General features: G+C 44.8%; 2 protein-coding genes across 2 annotated transcripts; both read right to left on the reverse strand.

Annotated features, from left to right (window-relative positions):
* Positions 1–201: 201 nt before the first annotated feature.
* LOC134019421 (butyrophilin subfamily 3 member A1-like) lies at positions 202–11,784 on the reverse strand. The gene is made up of 13 exons (XM_062460318.1): positions 11,625–11,784; positions 8,751–8,816; positions 8,162–8,518; positions 7,778–8,059; positions 7,359–7,478; positions 6,929–6,949; positions 5,688–5,708; positions 5,353–5,373; positions 4,767–4,787; positions 2,801–2,821; positions 2,629–2,655; positions 2,445–2,471; positions 202–1,715 (listed from the first exon to the last, which is right to left on the reverse strand). Exons 1-13 carry the CDS (start codon positions 11,647–11,649, stop codon positions 994–996), a joined length of 1,731 nt encoding a protein of 576 aa, XP_062316302.1. The 5' UTR covers positions 11,650–11,784; the 3' UTR covers positions 202–993.
* A 2,356-nt stretch (positions 11,785–14,140) lies between these two features.
* On the reverse strand, positions 14,141–23,273 carry LOC134019422 (butyrophilin subfamily 3 member A1-like). Its single transcript, XM_062460319.1, has 13 exons — positions 23,204–23,273; positions 22,813–22,910; positions 21,982–22,329; positions 21,598–21,879; positions 21,192–21,308; positions 20,762–20,782; positions 19,521–19,541; positions 19,186–19,206; positions 18,600–18,620; positions 16,662–16,682; positions 16,490–16,516; positions 16,306–16,332; positions 14,141–15,576 (listed from the first exon to the last, which is right to left on the reverse strand). Exons 2-13 carry the CDS (start codon positions 22,889–22,891, stop codon positions 14,855–14,857), a joined length of 1,707 nt encoding a protein of 568 aa, XP_062316303.1. The 5' UTR covers positions 22,892–22,910; positions 23,204–23,273; the 3' UTR covers positions 14,141–14,854.
* Between the last annotated feature and the right edge of the window lie 2,328 nt (positions 23,274–25,601).

A 25,601-nucleotide genomic window follows, 5' to 3' on the forward strand; every position in this document is an offset into this window, starting at 1 on the left:
GCGGAGATAAAAGACTAACAATCCTGTAGACGAGACAACTCAGACGTAAGGGAGGCTTTGAACCAGCAGAGTCTTTTTATAGGTGATTCATGCTGCAGACATCAAACCACCAAACGTACATGTTGAAACCAACACAGCTGTGTTGCAGACGATTAATAACTGACATGTATGTGAAAAACATGTTAATTTATTTTTTTCAAGCTTTAGAAACATATTAGTGAAACTTTTTTTGTAAACTTTTTTCGCAAATATTTTTTCAACCTTTAAACTTTTTTTTCACACACGACACAAAGTTTCAGTTTTTTTCTTCTTTAAGAAAACCTTTTATTCAAACTGATTTTGTCAACCTTTCTAAACTTTTTTTTACACACGTGGTACAAAGAAGCCGGGCAGAGTACAGTTTTTTGGAAACTATGAATATATACCTTTTGAATCTTTTTCTCCCCCCAAACTTTAAAAAATATAGAATATTTAGTAAACCTTTTGGAGAAAAAAAAATCCCCCAAAAAACAAAAAAAGATAAATTGTACATGATCTATACAATACAGTACGTGATCCATGCAGTACTGCACATGATCCATGCAGTACTGCACATGATCCACGCAGTACTGTACATGATCCACGCAGTACTGCACATGATCCACGCAGTACTGTACATGATCCATGCAGTACTGCACATGATCCACGCAGTACTGTACATGATCCATACAGTACTGCACATGATCCATACAGTACTGTACATGATCTATACAATACTGTATGGGAGCTGTTAGAAAATGACCAAAAAATTAAGTGGAAAAACAAACACTATACATTTATCAACAGAAATGTAACATTGATCCTCCATAAATGAAATGAATGAAACCATGTATATAAAACACGTGGATGGTTTGGACAGGATAGAGGTCTGTGATGCAAACACCAGTAGAGACCGTGGTCTTTACATTCATGTATTTACTAATACACTCTCCTGCTAACAAGCTCTAACAAACATCACACTTCATATATAGCCGACTGCTCCAGGAAAGACACTGACTTGTTTATTTCCTCACTTGATTCAGATTGCTGACCTTGATTCAGTAATGACTGCTGACCTTGATCCAGCAATGGCTGGTGAGCTGAATCAGATTCATATGTGAGGGGAGACAGGTGAGGGGACTCAGGTTTAACAGGTTTAACATTGTCTACAGGACAGATGACCAGAGGATCATTCTCACCAGAGACACAAGGAGGAGCAGGGCTGAAGAATGGATGAAGTTTCTCAGTGAACGCACAGTCAGTGAAAGAGAAGATATGACCCTTGGTCTCCACATTGTAGAAGGACACCATGCCCTCCTCATAGTCCACAAACACCCCCACCTTCTGGGGCTTCTGGCTCAGGTGGAGGTGGACATGGATGTCAGTCAGAGCCAGGTATTTACCACCTTCCCTCAGTGTAATAGTCCAGTATCCATGTCTCGGTCTCAAATAAAAATCCCCCTTCCTCTTGCAGGACTCTTTAGCTACTCCTAAATGCCACTCAGTCTTATTGACCTGCACCTCATAGTAGAACCTGCCTGAGGAGAAGCCCTGTGTTCCAAGAACATCAAGACGCGTGTCATACCTCTTTGGGGTCTCAGGAAGATTCTGTTGTTCAACTCCACAACTCACTTGTTTCCCATCAGCAGACAGGATGAGTCTGGGATGTGCAGTATCAGGGTCAAGAGTCACATCCACTGTGGAGAAAAACACACCATGGTGAACACATGAACACCATCATACACCTAGAAAAATACATTATGAACACATCATACACCTACAAACATACATTATGAACACATCATACACCTACAAACATACACTATGAACACATGAACACCATCATACACCTACAAACATACACTATGAACACATCATACACCTACAAACATACATTATGAACACATCATACACCTAAAAACATACACTATGAACACATGAACGCCATCATACAGGTGGATAGTTTTGAGGTGAATCCGGTTGGAAGTCGAAAACATACAAATGCCTTGTAGAAGAAGATGACTTAAATGTACAGTACATTCTCACTGTAGACGTAAACAATGCGTGTTGTCTTTATAAGAAAAATCCAGGATGGGCCGGATTGTCAATGAGTAAATACTTTGAGTCATGTGACAGTAAACGGGCGAAGCTGGTTCTGTGTACTCTCTACCTACAGGGGAATGTGTATCGAGCTCTCTGGCACAATGTGAGACGGTGTCTCGTTGGGTTACCAGCGGAGAGCTGGTGAGAGCAGAACCATATCACCAAGACCAATATGTGTATTCTCAATAAACATTCTTAAACTACCACTGAGTCCTCCTGCTTGAATCTAATGTTCAGTCTAGTTTGTAGACATCTATGATGTTGTACTTGATACCAGGTCTAACCTCTGCACACTGAGAATCACTCAGAACACAGACACTGACCTGCATGATGTCTGACGGCTTCACAATCTGAAATATAGAGATTATTTGAATTAATTAAACATATCTATACATTTGATTTATCCCTACACTGGCAACATAATGACATTGACAGCTGCCTTGCTATTTAACAAAAACAATAGTAACAGTCATTACATTAGACTACCATGCTGTATATTTCATTTACCTTGGTACCGTCTTGTGTTTACCAGATCTGAGTGAAGAACAAGATGTGTTCAAACACAGCATCATTAGGGAACAGATCCAACTTTAGACAAGTTGTTATTATGATTAAAGCTGTATTATATAAGTAAATGTACACAAACATTGTTTCCCTTCCCTCCAAGGTTTCTACTTACCCAGCTGTCTTGAAAGGGTTTCTGTAGATACAGAAAGATGCATGACTGAGGTCACTAGCAGCTTTTCCACAGATCTCAGAGTTACAGCCTGACAATATTCTGTCCTCACCCATCCTGCACCACCCTGACTACCCTCCACACCTACCAGCACCCTGACTACCTACACCCTGACTACCTACACCCTGACTGCCCTCCACACCTACCTACACCCTGACTACCTACACCCTGACTACCCTCCACACCTACCAGCACCCTGACTACCAACACCCTGACTACCTACACCCTGACTACCCTCCACACCTACCAGCACCCTGACTACCAACACCCTGACTACCCTCCACACCTACCAGCACCCTGACTACCAACACCCTGACTGCCCTCCACACCTACCAGCACCCTGACTACCAACACCCTGACTACCTACATCCTGACTGCCCTCCACACCTACCAGCACCCTGACTACCAACACCCTGACTACCCACACCCTGACTACCTACATCCTGACTGCCCTCCACACCTACCAGCACCCTGACTACCTACACCCTGACTACCCTCCACACCTACCAGCACCCTGACTACCAACACCCTGACTACCTACACCCTGACTACCTACACCCTGACTACCAACACCCTGACTACCAACACCCTGACTACCTACACCCTGACTGCCCTCCACACCTACCAGCACCCTGACTACCTACACCCTGACTGCCCTCCACACCTACCAGCACCCTGACTACCAACACCCTGACTACCTACACCCTGACTGCCCTCCACACCTACCAGCACCCTGACTACCAACACCCTGACTACCTACACCCTGACTACCTACACCCTGACTACCCTCCACACCTACCAGCACCCTGACTACCTACACCCTGACTACCAGCACCCTGACTACCTACACCCTGACTGCCCTCCACACCTACCAGCACCCTGACTACCAACACCCTGACTACCTACACCCTGACTACCCTCCACACCTACCAGCACCCTGACTACCTACACCCTGACTGCCCTCCACACCTACCAGCACCCTGACTACCAACACCCTGACTACCTACACCCTGACTACCTACACCCTGACTACCCTCCACACCTACCAGCACCCTGACTACCAACACCCTGACTACCTACACCCTGACTACCTACACCCTGACTACCCTCCACACCTACCAGCACCCTGACTACCTACACCCTGACTGCCCTCCACACCTACCAGCACCCTGACTACCAACACCCTGACTACCAACACCCTGACTACCTACACCCTGACTACCCTCCACACCTACCAGCACCCTGACTACCAACACCCTGACTACCTACACCCTGACTACCTACACCCTGACTACCCTCCACACCTACCAGCACCCTGACTACCCACACCCTGACTACCCTCCACACCTACCAGCACCCTGACTACCCACACCCTGACTACCTACACCCTGACTACCCTCCACACCTACCAACACCCTGACTACCCACACCCTGACTACCTACACCCTGACTACCCTCCACACCTACCAGCACCCTGACTACCAACACCCTGACTACCCACACCCTGACTACCCTCCACACCTACCAGCACCCTGACTACCAACACCCTGACTACCCACACCCTGACTACCCTCCACACCTACCAGCACCCTGACTACCAACACCCTGACTACCTACACCCTGACTCCCCTCCACACCTACCTACACCCTGACTACCCTCCACACGTACCTACACCCTGACTACCTACACCCTGACTACCCTCCACATTTACCTACACCCTGACTACCTACACCCTGACTACCCTCCACAGCTACCTACAGTAACAACATTCCAGGAGTCCACTAACAGTGGTTATAGATACTGATTGAAGAGGAATCCTTCTGACAGTTCCACCATGCAGCACAGCTGCACAACCATGACTGTTGTTCTTCAACATCATCGTATAATAATAAACTGGATGTCACTTACCCTGATGATAAGTGAGCAGACCTGTAAATGAAGTGAGATGAGAGACAGTGAGAATCAGACATAAGAAAACCAAATTTCTGAACAAGAACTTGGATCTATATTGACCAGCTGTAAGGGCACCCTGCCACTACCCACTCTCCTTCTGATGACGACACTACACAGTCCTGACCCGACTCCTCAGTCAAGAACTACCAGTGTGAACAGTAGGGGGCAGCACAGCACACAGATATGAATGGAAAGACTGGACATTGTAAATAAAGCTTTCGGTCCCATTTGTGGTCAGACCAGAGATACTGATATGGAGAGATACAGCAGTAGTACATCACTGTTCTTCATGCTTTGTAACATCCATGTACATGTGACAACCCCTTCAACTCTGTATGACATCAAGATATCAAGGTCTTTATCAGTGTTCTAATAACAGCTGAACAAGAGGAGACATTCCTGAACATGCTCCTGTCCTGACAGTGCAGTTAAATCCACTCTGCAGGAATCCTGCTGACAGTTCCATCACACTGCACAGCTGTTCTACCATGACAGTTGTGCATCAACATCATCGTATAGTGATAAACTGAATATCACTTACCTTTCTCATGAATGATCGATGCTGTAAGTGAAAAGAGAAGAGAAACAGTGAGAATCAGACATAGGAACACCAGAATCTGAACAAGAACTTGGATCTATAGCGACCAGCTGTAAGGGCACCCTACCACTACCTACTCAACTCTAGTGGAGAGAAGCACATGGAATATTACATGTAAAGACATCTGGAGATTATGAATATTGTTTTCCTGTCCTGACAGTGCAGTTAAATCCACTCTGCAGGAATCCTTCTGACAGTTCCACCACACTGCACAGCTGTTCTACCATGACAGTTGTGCTTCAACATCATCACATAATGATAAACAGGATATCACTTACTCTTCTCCTTAATGATTTTATCTGTAAATGAATTGAGATAAGAGACAGTGAGAATGAGACATATGAACACCAGCATCTGAACAATAACTTGGATCTATAGCGACCAGCTGTAAGGGCACCCTGCCACTACCTAGTCTCCCTCTGATGACGACACCACACAGTCCTGACCCGACTCCTCAGTCAAGAACTACCAGTGTGAACAGTAGGGGGCAGCACAGCACAGAGATATAAATGGAAAGACTGGAGATTGTAAATAAGGCTTTTGGTCCCATTTGTGGTCAGACCAGAGATACTGACAGGGGCTGACTGGCCATCGGAGATACCGGGGAGGTGGGCCAACAGGGTTGGGATGGTCCAAAATACCGGCCCACTTCCATCACCAACCGGCCCTCCCTCTGACATCGCTAGCACCTCCAACTATTTTCCATATTACACAGCTTGAATACGTATAATTTGCTCTATGCTGGTTTGAAATCACTTACTGTCTTTTATTTTACATTTACATTTATTCATTTAGCAGACGCTTTTATCCAAAGCGACTTCCAAGAGAGAGCTTTACAAAGTGCATAGGTCACTGATCATAACAACGAGATAGCCACAAAACATTGCGAGTAGCCAAAACATGAAGCACACATTGTGAACAACCTCGCGATCCTCCTCCTCCTCGCGATCTGTATTCACACTCATGGTACCTATTTTTCGAAAATGTTCTGAAGTGTATTCTGAAATGTATTCTTACGGACTTCGGACGTTCAACGTAAGAAAATATATATATGATGTAATTTCTTTGTAATCCTCCAAAATAATGTTAAGAGTATGGGTATTTTTCCAAGTAGGCCACTGATTGGTCGATACGTGCGATGCATTGAGTGGGCAACGCGCCGTGTACTGAGTGGGCCGGTCTGACAGTAACTCCCGGGCCACTTTCCCCCCCCCGTCCGCCCCTGGATACTGATATGAAGAGATACAGCAGTACATCACTGTTCTTCATGCTTTGTAACAACCATGTACATGTGACAACCTCTTCAACTCTGTATGACATCAAGATATCAAGGTCTTTATCAGTGTTCTAATAACAGCTGAACAAGAAGAGACATTCCTGAACATGCTCCTGTCCTGACAGTGCAGTTAAATCCACTCTGCAGGAATCCTGCTGACAGTTCCACCACGCTGCACAGCTGTTCTACCATGACAGTTGTGCTTCAACATCATCACATAATGATAAACAGGATATCACTTACCCTTTTCCTTAATGATTGTATCTGTAAATGAAGAGAGAAGAGAGACAGTAAGAATCAGACATATAAACACCAGAATCTGAACAAGAACTTGGATCTATAGTGACCAGCTGTAAGGGCACCCTGCCACTACCCACTCTCCTTCTGATGACGACACCACACAGTCCTGACCCGACTCCTCAGTCAAGAACTACCAGTGTGAACAGTAGGGGGCAGCACAGCACACAGATATGAATGGAAAGACTGGACATTGTAAATAAAGCTTTCGGTCAGAACAGAGATACTGATTGAAGAGATACAGCAGTACATCACTGTTCTTCTTGCTTTGTAACAACCATTTACAACCCCTTCAACTCTGAATCAGACCAAGGTATCAAGGCCTTTATCAGTGTTTTTTAATAACATCTGAACAAGAGGAGACATTCCACCTTACTTTTATTTCTATGTCTCATCACCAGGATACTGATGACCACAGCTGATGCTAAGACAGAGACAACGGCGATCACTGCAGCCAGGATCCATTTCCATGTGTGATCTTCATAAAACAGCGCATCTGAAACATGCATGATTTAAAGTAGAGTTAGATATGAATGACGTGTTTTAGTATGCAGTGCAGCAGCTGCCCTTACAAAGTATGTACTAGTGGATGTAACATGAATGAGAACTTGGATATATTTGAATGATATTTGGGACATGGTACTTGTATAACCTACCTATACTGCACGACATGGACATAACAACAATGTAGATATTAAATCACTTCCATGTCTGTTACAGTAGCTGTCTCTCATCAGAAACTCCCACATCTAAAACCTTCTGGATGCTTCTCAGATATGAAGCTGAATAACTCACCAGGAACATGAATCCTTGCCGTCTCATCTCTCTTTATGTATTTCTGTTTCACTCTACAGTTAAAGAGGTTTCTATGTGCCTTCTGAACAGTGACCCTCAGTTTGAGTGTGTAGCGTCCCACAGAGTCTCTGGTCATCTCTGGAGGATCAGCAGAGAGAGAGTCTCCTTTACTGTCCAGCCACACCACCTCTGGTTCAGGGTACCAGCCTCGTGTCTCACACACCAGACCCATCCCTGCCCCTCTGTGTCCCTCGATGGAGACCACTGGCTGAGATCCTACAGCTACAAACACACAGATACAGATTAAACCATGTTTTAGAAGGATAGCCTTAGTTTAGGCACAATCAGCAAGTTACAGAAACTGAACTTGATAAGTACATTTACCTTTAACACTGACTGTGATGTTTGAATCATCATACCATTTCGAGGTAGGTGACCTAACAAAACATTTGTAAGTTCCTTCATCAGTGGCTCTAACCCCGACCAGCTTCAAGGAGGTGTTGCCTGTCTTCAGTTCTTCTTTAAACAGAGCTGTTCTTGTCCTGAAGGAGGGATTCTGAGCTTCACAGTTTTCTTTGCCGTCTTCATAAAGATAGATACTACGTTCTGAGAGGTTGAGATTGAACCACTCCACCGTCCAGCCCTCAGCACTGATGCTGGGGTCGACGTAGCACGGCAGGACTACACTTTCACCAGCCACAGCAGTGATTTGATGAACTGGAGTAATGACCTTATGAGTAACTGAAGAGAAGAGAACAGATAAAGAGTGAATCTCAGAGGACAAACATCCTCTCTCCTCAACTTGCTCTGGTCTGATGGAGGCCTGCAATCTAGTTGTTCTGCATCACTTTCAACTGTTACTATCAGTCCTACTGTTAACTATGACTATGACTATTATAGTGTACCTAAGAGACAAAACTTTACAGATAGCTAGATGGTAAAACACACAACTCCATGACAGTGATTTGTTTACCGCAGTCTGCTGTGTGGAGCAGTAGGAGAATACTCCAGATACAGCCAGGCAGGGTCAGCATCATTCCTGAGGACAACATCCAGAACGTGGAGCACTCGTTCAAATATCTCTTTCATAAACTTTCATGGTCAATACGTCCAGGGATGGGCAGATTAAAATGTATTTAAAAATAAAATACCAAATACATTAATTGTAAGTGTATCAAAATAAACTACAAAATACAGCACCACAACATGTATCAAAATAAACTACTGTATTTCTACATTTTAAAAATACAAAAAATACTTTTACAAGGGAGCATTAAATCCCTTGACAAACCTATCTACTGGCCATTTGATCTATTGCTTCACCAGTACACTAATACAGTTGATTAAGTAGACAACGTTTGATAGCAACAGCTTTTCTCTGCTTACAAGTCATGCAGTGAATCTGACATATGCAATCAGTTCACAAATATCCCTGTGATGATCCAGATGAAGGTTAGTTTTAAAGTAACAAACAGTTTAATGTTTAACCCTTGTGCTGCCTTCGGGTCATTCTGACCCACCGTCGTGTTGCGACAGCTTTACCTAATACAAAAATAAAATGAAGCATTTTCTTTTAACCTTCGCGATGTCTCGCGGTCATGTGACCCCAGCCGTGTCGCAACAATTTTTCCTAATACAAAACAAAAGTGTTTTTTTATTAGGAGTCATTATGTAAGCCATAAGGAACAGGTGACCCGCCGCCATGGATAAAGCTTACATGATTACTTTATCCATGTAATCATGTAAGCTGTAGGGAAGTGCTACTAACATACATTTGGTGGGTGTCAGGACAGCTGTTGTCTAAGGTCAGAGAGCTATGGCTGGGGATTTCACTGCACTGCAAGTTCTACAGCAGATGTTTGCAAATGTGAAGCAAAGTGAGTCTGAAGATGTTGCCGAAGATGTGTCAGAAGAAGAAGAAGGTGGGGAAGAGTACAACGCAGACCGCTGCGACGTGTCGTCGCCCGAAGAAGATGAAGCCGACAATGACCAAGCCCCTCAAATCGACAGAGAGACTTTTGTGATGTCGCATCCTCTTTTCGTGTTGAAAAACGGCAAAATCGAATGGTCTTCGGTTGCGTATCTGAATCAGAGGATGCCGTTGCAACGTAACATCACGGAGAGGACCTGGAGAGAAGCTGTTTCCCGCTCATGACATCGTATCCAAGTTTTTAGTCTTCATCACGCCACAAATAGAAAGAGTAATCTTGGATGTGACAAATCGGGAAGGGTATCTGAAACGCGGAGAAGAGTGGAAAGCTATGGATGCCACTGGCCTACGTGCCTACATAGGGCTGGAGGGAGATACAGGTGGAGGTAATCAGGTGGAGGAGAGCTGGAGGGAGATACAGGTGGAGGTAGTCAGGAAGTGTGGCTGTCCCTCTGCCTCCCCCTCTCTCTTTCTCTCACCTCCCTTCTTCATCTCTCTCTCTCTTTCCACTGTAGAGTTTGGTCTGATTCTCGTCTCTCTGGTTCAGATGTCCTCTGTGTTACATTTCAGCTGTTACAGTGCTCTGTAGAAACTATGTCATGTATGAGGAAAAGCAGTTGTTTTTCACTTGACGCTCCCAGGAGAAATTATGGGCGTTCTCAGGAGTTGTGGTTCCTATGACTTGTTCAATGATGGGCAAACATGACATGATCTAAACACATTATGACCATGACTCTGGCAGTCAAATATACAATAAACTCTCTGTTCCAGAAACATGACTTGTCACCCTGTCACATGATTAGCACTGTTCTGTGATCTGTACTGTAACTCTGGATGTTTGTCCTCCCTCACCTGCAGCCTACATCACTTGCCCTGCCAGAACCCTCCTCTCTCTGCCCTGTCTCTGATCACCTGCCCTGCCAGAACCCTCCTCTCTCTGCCCTGTCTCTGATCACCTGCCCTGCCAGAACCCTCCTCTCTCTGATCACCTGCCCTGCCAGAACCCTCCTCTCTCTGCCCTGTCTCTGATCACCTGCCCTGCCAGAACCCTCCTCTCTCTGCCCTGTCTCTGATCACCTGCCCTGCCAGAACCCTCCTCTCTCTGATCACCTGCCCTGCCAGAACCCTCCTCTCTCTGCCCTGTCTCTGATCACCTGCCCTGCCAGAACCCTCCTCTCTCTGCCCTGTCTCTGATCACCTGCCCTGCCAGAACCCTCCTCTCTCTGATCACCTGCCCTGCCAGAACCCTCCTCTCTCTGCCCTGTCTCTGATCACCTGCCCTGCCAGAACCCTCCTCTCTCTGCCCTGTCTTCTCAGGATACTCTTGCACGGTGCAAATGAAACATTCACCAGTGCACAGAGGAACATGTGGAACAGGTTTACACTAGATGGTGTATTGAATGAAGGTTTATGTCATCATGGGTTGTCATGGGCAAGAGATGTCATGGGCCATCTCTTGACCCACAATCAAAAGCTGTTAGCACTAGCTCCCCAGTCTATAGAGGACCAAAGTAGTCTAGACAGGATATATACATTTGATATGTTCATTTAAACCCTTGGTTACACATGTACAGTTTCTTGTCAAAGGTCATAGCCTGTCTCCTTCCTTGGACACTGTTAACTGACAACACAGCACATCCTCTTCCTGTCAATCAGCACAGGTGGGAGGTCCTTAACCACTGACTGTTTACGTTAGCCTATGATCACATTTACACACCTGATATGTTGAATGGACATTAAATAATGGTATATTGTACAGCCCAGGATCTATGATGTTAAACAAACACACGTCCAGTATTTTAAAGGATAAGACATCAGACCAGGGTTAGGGATGCTAGTTTACTTAATCATAACATATTCTAGACTGACAGTAAATCCTTCATTCTCCAACACATGAATACACAACATTGTACTGACCTTCATAAAACTGTGGTTGCACCATCAGCCTCCTCTCTGTGTCGAACTGGTTCTGTGTGTCTGACAGTAATGCTGACAGTCTGAAGTGCTACCTTGTACTCATCTGATCCCAACCTTGAAGACTCCTCTTACTGCTTATTGTTACTGTCATGGAACATACAGTAAATATTTGAATGTGTCACACATGCATACGTGTGCATCCTGTACATGCACACGTACAGGATGCAGGTGACGTCCAGTCATGAGACTCCAAACAGGATCAACTGGTCCAAACAGAAGTGTGTGTGGGTGTGACACATTCAAATATTTACTGTATGTTCCATAATAAGCAGTAAGAGGAGTCTAGGGGGTAGCAACATTCCCTGAACAACTAGAAGGCAACTGTAGAGAGAGAGGAGAGAGAGAGAGAGAGAGAGGGGAGAGAGAGAGAGAGAGAGAGAGACAGAAGGAGGGGGAGAGGTAGAGAGAGGAAGACAGAGAAGAGGAGACAGAAAGAGAGGAGGGAGAGATACAGGGAGAGAGAGGGGAAAGAGGGAAGAATGGCAGACAGAGAAATACACAGAGAAAGTGGGAAGAGAGGAAGAGAGAAAGGGATTGAGAAAAGGTGGGGAGAGAGAACCGGAGAGAGAAACAAGAGGGAGGGAGAAGAGGACAAGACTGTGAGGGAGGTAGAGAGAGAGAGGGACAGGGAGGAGGAAAAGGGGAAAGAGAGATAAAGAGTCTGTGACATTCACTGGAGCTTCTGCAGAAAGTAGAAAGACTTGGACTTGCTTCATTTGTAAATGATTACATGTTTACAATGTCATTCTCTTTTCTTTTTGTAACTGATGGAATGTTTTACTGATATAGAAAACTGATATGAATCTCTTCTTCTACAGGCATCCACTCCTCAGCTGTAGGCTACATAGCATTCCTGCTCATGTCTGATGTCTGTCTGTCTGTCAGCCTCTGTTCTGGAGAAACCATGCCAGGAATGAGGAAATGCAGTTGTTTTGAACTTGACGCTGCCAGCAGATACGATGGGTGTTGCCAATATTCATAGGTCCCATGACTTATTAGAATTATGGGTAAATAATATACAGTAATTATTAAACAAACATGGAAAAATATTTATTTTAAGCTCTACTTACGGGTGGTGTAAATACATTATGTATAATTCACAATGCAAACATAAACCCCTCACTGTTTGGAGTGTCATTACTCGAACTTACTTCTGTAAGGGTACATGCAGGCCCTAACAGGAGGGGAGAAAGGAAGGAGGGGAGGAAGGAAGGAAGGAGAGAGGAGACATAGGGGAAGTGAGGAGGGGAAATATAAGGAGAGGGGTCTCTCTCTCTCTCTCTCTCTCTCTCTCTCTCTCTCTCTCTCTAATGTCCGCTACATATATCAATTATAAAATGTTTACAAAAGTGTTCTCTTCTCTTTTTGGGAACTCCTCAACTGTACTCATCACTCCTGCTCATGTCTGATGTCTATCAGTCTGTCTGCCTCTGTTATGTAGAAACCATGCCAGGAATGAGGAAATGCAGTTGTTGTGAACTTGTCCCTCCCTGTAACAGATGACAGAGCTAGTCTACCAGTTTGAGGTACCAGAGAGCTTGTTTCGTCTGATCCCTCGGCTTGTCTGGCTGAGTGGTCGTCAGCTGCCGCCACCACCACCAGTGCCTGGACACCAGGGCTGAGGACAAATACATTTGAAATCCGTCTATTTAGAGTTTAATCCAAAATATCCTGTTCATTTTATGATCCAGTATCTTGTTCAATGAACCTTTGAAATGCTTCAGTTAAAGGTTTGAGTAGAGAGTGATAAAAAAAGAAAACATTTTTGCGTGTGAGCTTTTTATCTGACTGGATTAAACAGAAACCAACTGAGGTTTTTCTTAAGTGTTACTTCTACACACACCTGGTTCAAATACGGTTTCAAATACGCTTTCAAATACCGTACGTTTGCTTACGTCTGACTGGTGTCAGTTGGGGAGGTGATCCATTGGTCTGGTGTGACAGGCAGGAGCCCAGATAGTGCAGTTAAAGGGTTTTCCAGTCGTGTGTGGAGGCAGGCCTTCCTTCACAGCCAGCGTGTGTGGAGGCAGGCCTGCCTTCACAGCCAGCGTGTGTGGAGGCAGGCCTGTCTTCACAGCCAGCGTGTGGAGGTATCCCAGTGAGCCAGTGCTTGTGAACCCTGGCGAGCACAACGGCAGCATGGGAGCGTACTCGACACTTAAGTACCACGCTGCCTCGCGGAGATAAAAGACTAACAATCCTGTAGACGAGACAACTCAGACGTAAGGGAGGCTTTGAACCAGCAGAGTCTTTTTATAGGTGATTCATGCTGCAGACATCAAACCACCAAACGTACATGTTGAAACCAACACAGCTGTGTTGCAGACGATTAATAACTGACATGTATGTGAAAAACATGTTAATTTATTTTTTTCAAGCTTTAGAAACATATTAGTGAAACTTTTTTTGTAAACTTTTTTAGCAAATATTTTTTCAACCTTTAAACTTTTTTTTCACACACGACACAAAGTTTCAGTTTTTTTCTTCTTTAAGAAAACCTTTTATTCAAACTGATTTTGTCAACCTTTCTAAACTTTTTTTTACACACGTGGTACAAAGAAGCCGGGCAGAGTACAGTTTTTTGGAAACTATGAATATATACCTTTTGAATCTTTTTCTCCCCCCAAACTTTAAAAAATATAGAATATTTAGTAAACCTTTTGGAGAAAAAAAAATCCCCCAAAAAACAAAAAAAGATAAATTGTACATGATCTATACAATACAGTACGTGATCCATGCAGTACTGCACATGATCCATGCAGTACTGCACATGATCCACGCAGTACTGTACATGATCCACGCAGTACTGCACATGATCCACGCAGTACTGTACATGATCCATGCAGTACTGCACATGATCCACGCAGTACTGTACATGATCCATACAGTACTGCACATGATCCATACAGTACTGTACATGATCTATACAATACTGTATGGGAGCTGTTAGAAAATGACCAAAAAATTAAGTGGAAAAACAAACACTATACATTTATCAACAGAAATGTAACATTGATCCTCCATAAATGAAATGAATGAAACCATGTATATAAAACACGTGGATGGTTTGGACAGGATAGAGGTCTGTGATGCAAACACCAGTAGAGACCGTGGTCTTTACATTCATGTATTTACTAATACACTCTCCTGCTAACAAGCTCTAACAAACATCACACTTCATATATAGCCGACTGCTCCAGGAAAGACACTGACTTGTTTATTTCCTCACTTGATTCAGATTGCTGACCTTGATTCAGTAATGACTGCTGACCTTGATCCAGCAATGGCTGGTGAGCTGAATCAGATTCATATGTGAGGGGAGACAGGTGAGGGGACTCAGGTTTAACAGGTTTAACATTGTCTACAGGACAGATGACCAGAGGATCATTCTCACCAGAGACACAAGGAGGAGCAGGGCTGAAGAATGGATGAAGTTTCTCAGTGAACGCACAGTCAGTGAAAGAGAAGATATGACCCTTGGTCTCCACATTGTAGAAGGACACCATGCCCTCCTCATAGTCCACAAACACCCCCACCTTCTGGGGCTTCTGGCTCAGGTGGAGGTGGACATGGATGTCAGTCAGAGCCAGGTATTTACCACCTTCCCTCAGTGTAATAGTCCAGTATCCATGTCTCGGTCTCAAATAAAAATCCCCCTTCCTCTTGCAGGACTCTTTAGCTACTCCTAAATGCCACTCAGTCTTATTGACCTGCACCTCATAGTAGAACCTGCCTGAGGAGAAGCCCTGTGTTCCAAGAACATCAAGACGCGTGTCATACCTCTTTGGGGTCTCAGGAAGATTCTGTTGTTCAACTCCACAACTCACTTGTTTCCCATCAGCAGACAGGATGAGTCTGGGATGTGCAGTATCAGGGTCAAGAGTCACATCCACTGTGGAGAAAAACACACCATGGTGAACACATGAACACCATCATACACCTAGAAAAATACATTATGAACACATCATACACCTACAAACATACATTATGAACACATCATACACCTACAAACATACACTATGAACACATGAACACCATCATACACCTACAAACATACACTATGAACACATCATACACCTACAAACATACATTATGAACACATCATACACCTAAAAACATACACTATGAACACATGAACGCCATCATACAGGTGGATAGTTTTGAGGTGAATCCGGTTGGAAGTCGAAAACATACAAATGCCTTGTAGAAGAAGATGACTTAAATGTACAGTACATTCTCACTGTAGACGTAAACAATGCGTGTTGTCTTTATAAGAAAAATCCAGGATGGGCCGGATTGTCAATGAGTAAATACTTTGAGTCATGTGACAGTAAACGGGCGAAGCTGGTTCTGTGTACTCTCTACCTACAGGGGAATGTGTATCGAGCTCTCTGGCACAATGTGAGACGGTGTCTCGTTGGGTTACCAGCGGAGAGCTGGTGAGAGCAGAACCATATCACCAAGACCAATATGTGTATTCTCAATAAACATTCTTAAACTACCACTGAGTCCTCCTGCTTGAATCTAATGTTCAGTCTAGTTTGTAGACATCTATGATGTTGTACTTGATACCAGGTCTAACCTCTGCACACTGAGAATCACTCAGAACACAGACACTGACCTGCATGATGTCTGACGGCTTCACAATCTGAAATATAGAGATTATTTGAATTAATTAAACATATCTATACATTTGATTTATCCCTACACTGGCAACATAATGACATTGACAGCTGCCTTGCTATTTAACAAAAACAATAGTAACAGTCATTACATTAGACTACCATGCTGTATATTTCATTTACCTTGGTACCGTCTTGTGTTTACCAGATCTGAGTGAAGAACAAGATGTGTTCAAACACAGCATCATTAGGGAACAGATCCAACTTTAGACAAGTTGTTATTATGATTAAAGCTGTATTATATAAGTAAATGTACACAAACATTGTTTCCCTTCCCTCCAAGGTTTCTACTTACCCAGCTGTCTTGAAAGGGTTTCTGTAGATACAGAAAGATGCATGACTGAGGTCACTAGCAGCTTTTCCACAGATCTCAGAGTTACAGCCTGACAATATTCTGTCCTCACCCATCCTGCACCACCCTGACTACCCTCCACACCTACCAGCACCCTGACTACCTACACCCTGACTACCTACACCCTGACTGCCCTCCACACCTACCTACACCCTGACTACCTACACCCTGACTACCCTCCACACCTACCAGCACCCTGACTACCAACACCCTGACTACCTACACCCTGACTACCCTCCACACCTACCAGCACCCTGACTACCAACACCCTGACTGCCCTCCACACCTACCAGCACCCTGACTACCAACACCCTGACTACCTACATCCTGACTGCCCTCCACACCTACCAGCACCCTGACTACCAACACCCTGACTACCCACACCCTGACTACCTACATCCTGACTGCCCTCCACACCTACCAGCACCCTGACTACCTACACCCTGACTACCCTCCACACCTACCAGCACCCTGACTACCAACACCCTGACTACCTACACCCTGACTACCTACACCCTGACTACCAACACCCTGACTACCAACACCCTGACTACCTACACCCTGACTGCCCTCCACACCTACCAGCACCCTGACTACCTACACCCTGACTGCCCTCCACACCTACCAGCACCCTGACTACCAACACCCTGACTACCTACACCCTGACTGCCCTCCACACCTACCAGCACCCTGACTACCAACACCCTGACTACCTACACCCTGACTACCTACACCCTGACTACCCTCCACACCTACCAGCACCCTGACTACCTACACCCTGACTACCAGCACCCTGACTACCTACACCCTGACTGCCCTCCACACCTACCAGCACCCTGACTACCAACACCCTGACTACCTACACCCTGACTACCCTCCACACCTACCAGCACCCTGACTACCTACACCCTGACTGCCCTCCACACCTACCAGCACCCTGACTACCAACACCCTGACTACCTACACCCTGACTACCTACACCCTGACTACCCTCCACACCTACCAGCACCCTGACTACCAACACCCTGACTACCTACACCCTGACTACCTACACCCTGACTACCCTCCACACCTACCAGCACCCTGACTACCTACACCCTGACTGCCCTCCACACCTACCAGCACCCTGACTACCAACACCCTGACTACCAACACCCTGACTACCTACACCCTGACTACCCTCCACACCTACCAGCACCCTGACTACCAACACCCTGACTACCTACACCCTGACTACCTACACCCTGACTACCCTCCACACCTACCAGCACCCTGACTACCCACACCCTGACTACCCTCCACACCTACCAGCACCCTGACTACCCACACCCTGACTACCTACACCCTGACTACCCTCCACACCTACCAACACCCTGACTACCCACACCCTGACTACCTACACCCTGACTACCCTCCACACCTACCAGCACCCTGACTACCAACACCCTGACTACCCACACCCTGACTACCCTCCACACCTACCAGCACCCTGACTACCAACACCCTGACTACCCACACCCTGACTACCCTCCACACCTACCAGCACCCTGACTACCAACACCCTGACTACCTACACCCTGACTCCCCTCCACACCTACCTACACCCTGACTACCTACACCCTGACTACCCTCCACACGTACCTACACCCTGACTACCTACACCCTGACTACCCTCCACATTTACCTACACCCTGACTACCTACACCCTGACTACCCTCCACAGCTACCTACAGTAACAACATTCCAGGAGTCCACTAACAGTGGTTATAGATACTGATTGAAGAGGAATCCTTCTGACAGTTCCACCATGCAGCACAGCTGCACAACCATGACTGTTGTTCTTCAACATCATCGTATAATAATAAACTGGATGTCACTTACCCTGATGATAAGTGAGCAGACCTGTAAATGAAGTGAGATGAGAGACAGTGAGAATCAGACATAAGAAAACCAAATTTCTGAACAAGAACTTGGATCTATATTGACCAGCTGTAAGGGCACCCTGCCACTACCCACTCTCCTTCTGATGACGACACTACACAGTCCTGACCCGACTCCTCAGTCAAGAACTACCAGTGTGAACAGTAGGGGGCAGCACAGCACACAGATATGAATGGAAAGACTGGACATTGTAAATAAAGCTTTCGGTCCCATTTGTGGTCAGACCAGAGATACTGATATGGAGAGATACAGCAGTAGTACATCACTGTTCTTCATGCTTTGTAACATCCATGTACATGTGACAACCCCTTCAACTCTGTATGACATCAAGATATCAAGGTCTTTATCAGTGTTCTAATAACAGCTGAACAAGAAGAGACATTCCTGAACATGCTCCTGTCCTGACAGTGCAGTTAAATCCACTCTGCAGGAATCCTGCTGACAGTTCCACCACGCTGCACAGCTGTTCTACCATGACAGTTGTGCATCAACATCATCGTATAGTGATAAACTGAATATCACTTACCTTTCTCATGAATGATCGATGCTGTAAGTGAAAAGAGAAGAGAAACAGTGAGAATCAGACATAGGAACACCAGAATCTGAACAAGAACTTGGATCTATAGCGACCAGCTGTAAGGGCACCCTACCACTACCTACTCAACTCTAGTGGAGAGAAGCACATGGAATATTACATGTAAAGACATCTGGAGATTATGAATATTGTTTTCCTGTCCTGACAGTGCAGTTAAATCCACTCTGCAGGAATCCTTCTGACAGTTCCACCACACTGCACAGCTGTTCTACCATGACAGTTGTGCTTCAACATCATCACATAATGATAAACAGGATATCACTTACTCTTCTCCTTAATGATTTTATCTGTAAATGAATTGAGATAAGAGACAGTGAGAATGAGACATATGAACACCAGCATCTGAACAATAACTTGGATCTATAGCGACCAGCTGTAAGGGCACCCTGCCACTACCTAGTCTCCCTCTGATGACGACACCACACAGTCCTGACCCGACTCCTCAGTCAAGAACTACCAGTGTGAACAGTAGGGGGCAGCACAGCACAGAGATATAAATGGAAAGACTGGAGATTGTAAATAAGGCTTTTGGTCCCATTTGTGGTCAGACCAGAGATACTGACAGGGGCTGACTGGCCATCGGAGATACCGGGGAGGTGGGCCAACAGGGTTGGGATGGTCCAAAATACCGGCCCACTTCCATCACCAACCGGCCCTCCCTCTGACATCGCTAGCACCTCCAACTATTTTCCATATTACACAGCTTGAATACGTATAATTTGCTCTATGCTGGTTTGAAATCACTTACTGTCTTTTATTTTACATTTACATTTATTCATTTAGCAGACGCTTTTATCCAAAGCGACTTCCAAGAGAGAGCTTTACAAAGTGCATAGGTCACTGATCATAACAACGAGATAGCCACAAAACATTGCGAGTAGCCAAAACATGAAGCACACATTGTGAACAACCTCGCGATCCTCCTCCTCCTCGCGATCTGTATTCACACTCATGGTACCTATTTTTCGAAAATGTTCTGAAGTGTATTCTGAAATGTATTCTTACGGACTTCGGACGTTCAACGTAAGAAAATATATATATGATGTAATTTCTTTGTAATCCTCCAAAATAATGTTAAGAGTATGGGTATTTTTCCAAGTAGGCCACTGATTGGTCGATACGTGCGATGCATTGAGTGGGCAACGCGCCGTGTACTGAGTGGGCCGGTCTGACAGTAACTCCCGGGCCACTTTCCCCCCCCCGTCCGCCCCTGGATACTGATATGAAGAGATACAGCAGTACATCACTGTTCTTCATGCTTTGTTACAACCATGTACATGTGACAACCCCTTCAACTCTGTATGACATCAAGATATCAAGGTCTTTATCAGTGTTCTAATAACAGCTGAACAAGAAGAGACATTCCTGAACATGCTCCTGTCCTGACAGTGCAGTTAAATCCACTCTGCAGGAATCCTGCTGACAGTTCCACCACGCTGCACAGCTGTTCTACCATGACAGTTGTGCTTCAACATCATCACATAATGATAAACAGGATATCACTTACCCTTTTCCTTAATGATTGTATCTGTAAATGAAGAGAGAAGAGAGACAGTAAGAATCAGACATATAAACACCAGAATCTGAACAAGAACTTGGATCTATAGTGACCAGCTGTAAGGGCACCCTGCCACTACCCACTCTCCTTCTGATGACGACACCACACAGTCCTGACCCGACTCCTCAGTCAAGAACTACCAGTGTGAACAGTAGGGGGCAGCACAGCACACAGATATGAATGGAAAGACTGGACATTGTAAATAAAGCTTTCGGTCAGAACAGAGATACTGATTGAAGAGATACAGCAGTACATCACTGTTCTTCTTGCTTTGTAACAACCATTTACAACCCCTTCAACTCTGAATCAGACCAAGGTATCAAGGCCTTTATCAGTGTTTTTTAATAACATCTGAACAAGAGGAGACATTCCACCTTACTTCTATTTCTATGTCTCATCACCAGGATACAGATGGCCACAGCTGATGCTAAGACAGAGACAACGAACACCACAGCAAAGACCCATTTCCATGTGTGATCTTGATAAAACAGCGCATCTGAAACATGCATGATTTGAAGTAGAGTTAGATATGAATGACGTGTTTCAGTATGCAGTGCAGCAGCTGCCCTTACAAAGTATGTACTGGTGGATGTAACATGAATGAGAACTCAAATGATATTTGGGACATGGTACTTGTATAACCTACCTATACTGCATGACATGGACATAACAACAATGTAGATATTAAATCACTTCCATGTCTGTTACAGTAGCTGTCTCTCATCAGAAACTCCCACATCTAAAACCTTCTGGATGCTTCTCAGATATGAATCTGAATAACTCACCAGGAACATGAATCCATGCCGTCTCATCTCTCTCCATGTATTTCTGTTTCACTCTACAGTTAAAACGGTTTGTATGTGTCTTCTGAACAGTGACCCTCAGTTTGAGTGTGTAGAGTCCCTCAGAGTCTCTGGTCGTCTCTGGAGGATCAGCAGAGAGAGAGTCTCCTTTACTGTCCAGCCACACCACCTCTGGTTCAGGGTACCAGCCTTGTGTCTCACACAGCAGACCCATCCCTGCCCCTCTGTGTCCCTCGATGGAGACCAGTGGCTGAGATCCCAGAGCTACAAACACACAGATACAGATTCAACCATGTTTTAGAAGGATAGCCTTAGTTTAGGCACAATCAGCAAGTTACAGAAACTGAACTTGAAAAATTAATTAACCTTTAACATCGACTTTTATGATCGAATCATCCTGCCAATTCATGGTTGGTGACATAACAGAACAATTGTAAGTTCCTTCATCAGTGCCTTTAACCCGGAGCAGCTTCAAGGACACGATGCCTGTCTTCAGTTCCTTTCTAAACAGAGCTGTTCTCGTCCTGAAGGATGGATCCTGATTCTCATTGTCATCTGTGCCCTCTTTGTAACGATGGACGAAGCGCCCGTGTCTGACCCACTCTACAATCATGTTCTCAGCACTGATCCGGGATTTGATGAAACATGGCAGAATGATTGTTTCACCAGCTTCAGCAATGATTTGATTATTTGGAGCAATAATTTCAAACCTTCCTAAAAAGAGACAAGAACAGATGAAGAGTTAGTATCTAATACGATACACTCACAGACTTTACAGATAGCTAGATGGTAAAACATAGGGGTGGAAATTTTTTGGTATCTCACGATTTAGATTCGAATAGATTCCTGGGGTCACAATTCGATAAAAAATCGATTCACGATTTCTTTGATTTTTTATTAAAAAAACAAAAAAACAAATTTCGATTCAATATATGCTTACATTTGATTCCAGATTGCTGTTTAGTGTTACTTGTTTCTATTTGACTGTGATAGGTAGTTAATTGTGTTTGTCGTACAAAAATAAAAATTAAACGTACAAGAATAAAAAAACATAGCCTATATATTTTTTTTTTTTTTTAAACAATAAAAATAAAATCGTGAATCGATCTGAATCGCTAGAAGACTGAATCGCAAATGTGAATCGATTTTTTCCCCCACCCCTAGTAAAACACAACTCCGTGACAATGATTTGTTTACCGCAGTCTGCTGTGTGGAGCAGTAGGAGAATCCTCCAGAACCACCCAGGCAGGTTCAGCATCATTCCTGAGGACAACATCCTGAACACACAGCCAGGCCTGTGTGTTTTTTTCGTAAACCACATTTTCCAAGGATTAAAACAAGCAGAAACCATGACGTTAACGTCCTATTTGAGCCTTGCCTTGGAAATAAAGTAAACCATCGATTGCAGATGGAGCATTTGTCGCCTCAACAAGAAAAATAAAGATTGTAGGCTAACTGATGACGGATACGAACATTTTACAAGTGTGGTCGTATGCGTACGCTGTCAAGTCAAACTAAGTCAAATGATTATAGGATTTGATCTTTTTTTATATAATTCCAATAACAAATATATAGTCGGTATACAAACCTCGTCAAAGTCCGTCGTTCTTTACCCGCTCGAGAACCATCGTTTCACTTTCGTATTTGCGGTTGTCACATGAGCAATGCCGAAACAGTCAGTCGAGGGGTGAGGCTTAAATCAAATAATGAGAAGTCGTAGTTTAGTATTTAGGATTGCTTCAACATTTTCACACTCATTGTCCTACAGTTTAGGAAGCACAGGGCTCTCAAGTGTTTCTAATTGGATGGTAGGTGGCATTAAACTCATTACAACTCGAGACAGCTCTCAACTCGGCAGAAAAAGTACCTCCGTATGCCTGCGCCTCGTCCATTTAAGTGTATATAGCGGGACAAGTTATCCCTTAATTATCCGCATGAGAAATACAAGGTGTTGCATGAGATCGTGAGAAATGGTGGTTGAAATGCTCGGCGAATGCGTGAAACTTGAGAGCCCTGAAGCAACTACTGGGTTGTGAAATATCTGGCATAGGAAATACTAAACATTATAGCACTTCACTTACCTCACAATATTTACATATTGTTTTTAAACTATGCCTCAGTAAGGCCAAATCATCTCCTAAAGGAAATAATAACCTGGATAACAAAACAAGCTCATAACTTCTGCTGACATGACCCCCTACCCCCCACCCGCATCCGATCCCTTTTCCACCCTGTGCCCCCCCCCCCCCTTCAACACCTCTCTGCACCCCCCCTCCACCCCAGTTCCATACTGCCCTGACCACAGTTTCTGTGTCTTATATCCTGAAAACATATGGAATTAACAAAATGTTCCTGTGGAAATCTGATTTCATAAGAAGCTACCTTAAGCTAATGCCCCCGCGCATGCACACACACACATACACACACACAGATTGTGTCGAGGCGACTGTTAATGTAGTGTCAGTATGGAACGTGATGTACTCTACCTAACCCACAGAGACATGGAAACAAAACTGACTGCACATTTCCCAAGGCAAAAACAAGAAGAGTTGTTTGTCTTGAACAATAAAGTTTCTCCATTTTGAACCACATAACCACTGATGATGTGGGTCATGTGGGGGTGGGGGCAGGGGTGGGGTGGGGGATGGGCGTGGGGCTGGGGCTGGGCGTGGTTGGTGTTCTGGACCGCGTCTCTCTGCCTCCTGTGGAACACTGCTCCTTCTCAGGCAGCCGTGTCTCACTTCAGAGGTAAGACCTACACACACACACAGTACACACACACAGTACACACACACACACACACACACAGGGACACACACATGCAAACATGCATGCAGTACACACACACATATACTGTACATACACACATACGGAAGACACACAGACATACAAATACATCATGATAAAACAGTGTGAGAGCAAGTGTGTGTGTGTGTGTACTGCAGGTGTGTGTGTGTACTGTAGGTCTGTGTGTGTTCTGCAGGTGTGTGTGTGTACTGTGTGTGTGTTCTGCAGGTGAGTGTGTGTACTGTGTGTGTGTTCTGCAGGTGAGTGTGTGTACTGTAGGTCTGTGTGTGTTCTGCAGGTGTGTGTGTGTACTGTAGGTCTGTGTGTGTTCTGCAGGTGAGTGTGTGTGTACTGTAGGTCTGTGTGTGTACTGTAGGTCTGTGTATGTGTGTACTGTAGGTCTGTGTGTGTGTGTACTGTGTGTGTGTGTGTGTGTGTACTGTAGGTCTGTGTGTGTTCTGCAGGTGAGTGTGTGTGTACTTTAGGTCTGTGTGTGTTTTGCAGGTGAGTGTGTGTACAAGGAAAAGCTGTTCGACACAGGGCAGACCTTCCGCCGAGGCTGTGACAAGTGCTTCTGTCACCATCACGGCTTCTTGTGCCTTCCTGAGTAGGACCAATTAGTGGACCAATTAATGGTGCTAATTGTTGCTAACTTGTTAATTTATCCATTTGATACAAGTAGTTAAGTTATATCTCTAAGTAATTTATGGTGAGTTGTTATCCAGACTCATCTTTTTCTCTACACTCCCTCTCACCCTCTATCCTTCTCAACCCCTTTCCTCTCTCCCTCCCCTCTCCTCTCCTTCTCTCTCCCTCTGTATCTTCCCTCTCCGTCCCTCCCTCCCTCCCTCCCTCTGGTACCAGGCCCGTGAAGTCCACCTCCTGGCCCAGGAAGTGTGTGAGGTTGCTGAAACCGTGTGGTTACAAAGTGGTCTACAAACACAACCACCTGCTGGAGTGTCGTGCCTACAGCTGGATAGGATGACTCAAACACAAACACACACACAAACACTTCTATCTCTCCATTTCCTGTCTCTCTCCTCATCTACCTCTCTCTCTCCTCTATCTCTCCATTCCTCCATCTTTCCTCTACCTCTCCTCCTCTCTCCTCTGCTCTACCATTTCATCCCTCCATCTCTTCACTCCTCTATTTCTCTGTCCTTCTTTCTATTTGTTCATGGATATAACAGAAAACAATC

Source organism: Osmerus eperlanus, chromosome 4 (assembly GCF_963692335.1).
Source record: "Osmerus eperlanus chromosome 4, fOsmEpe2.1, whole genome shotgun sequence".
Classification (NCBI taxonomy): Eukaryota; Metazoa; Chordata; class Actinopteri; order Osmeriformes; family Osmeridae; genus Osmerus; species Osmerus eperlanus.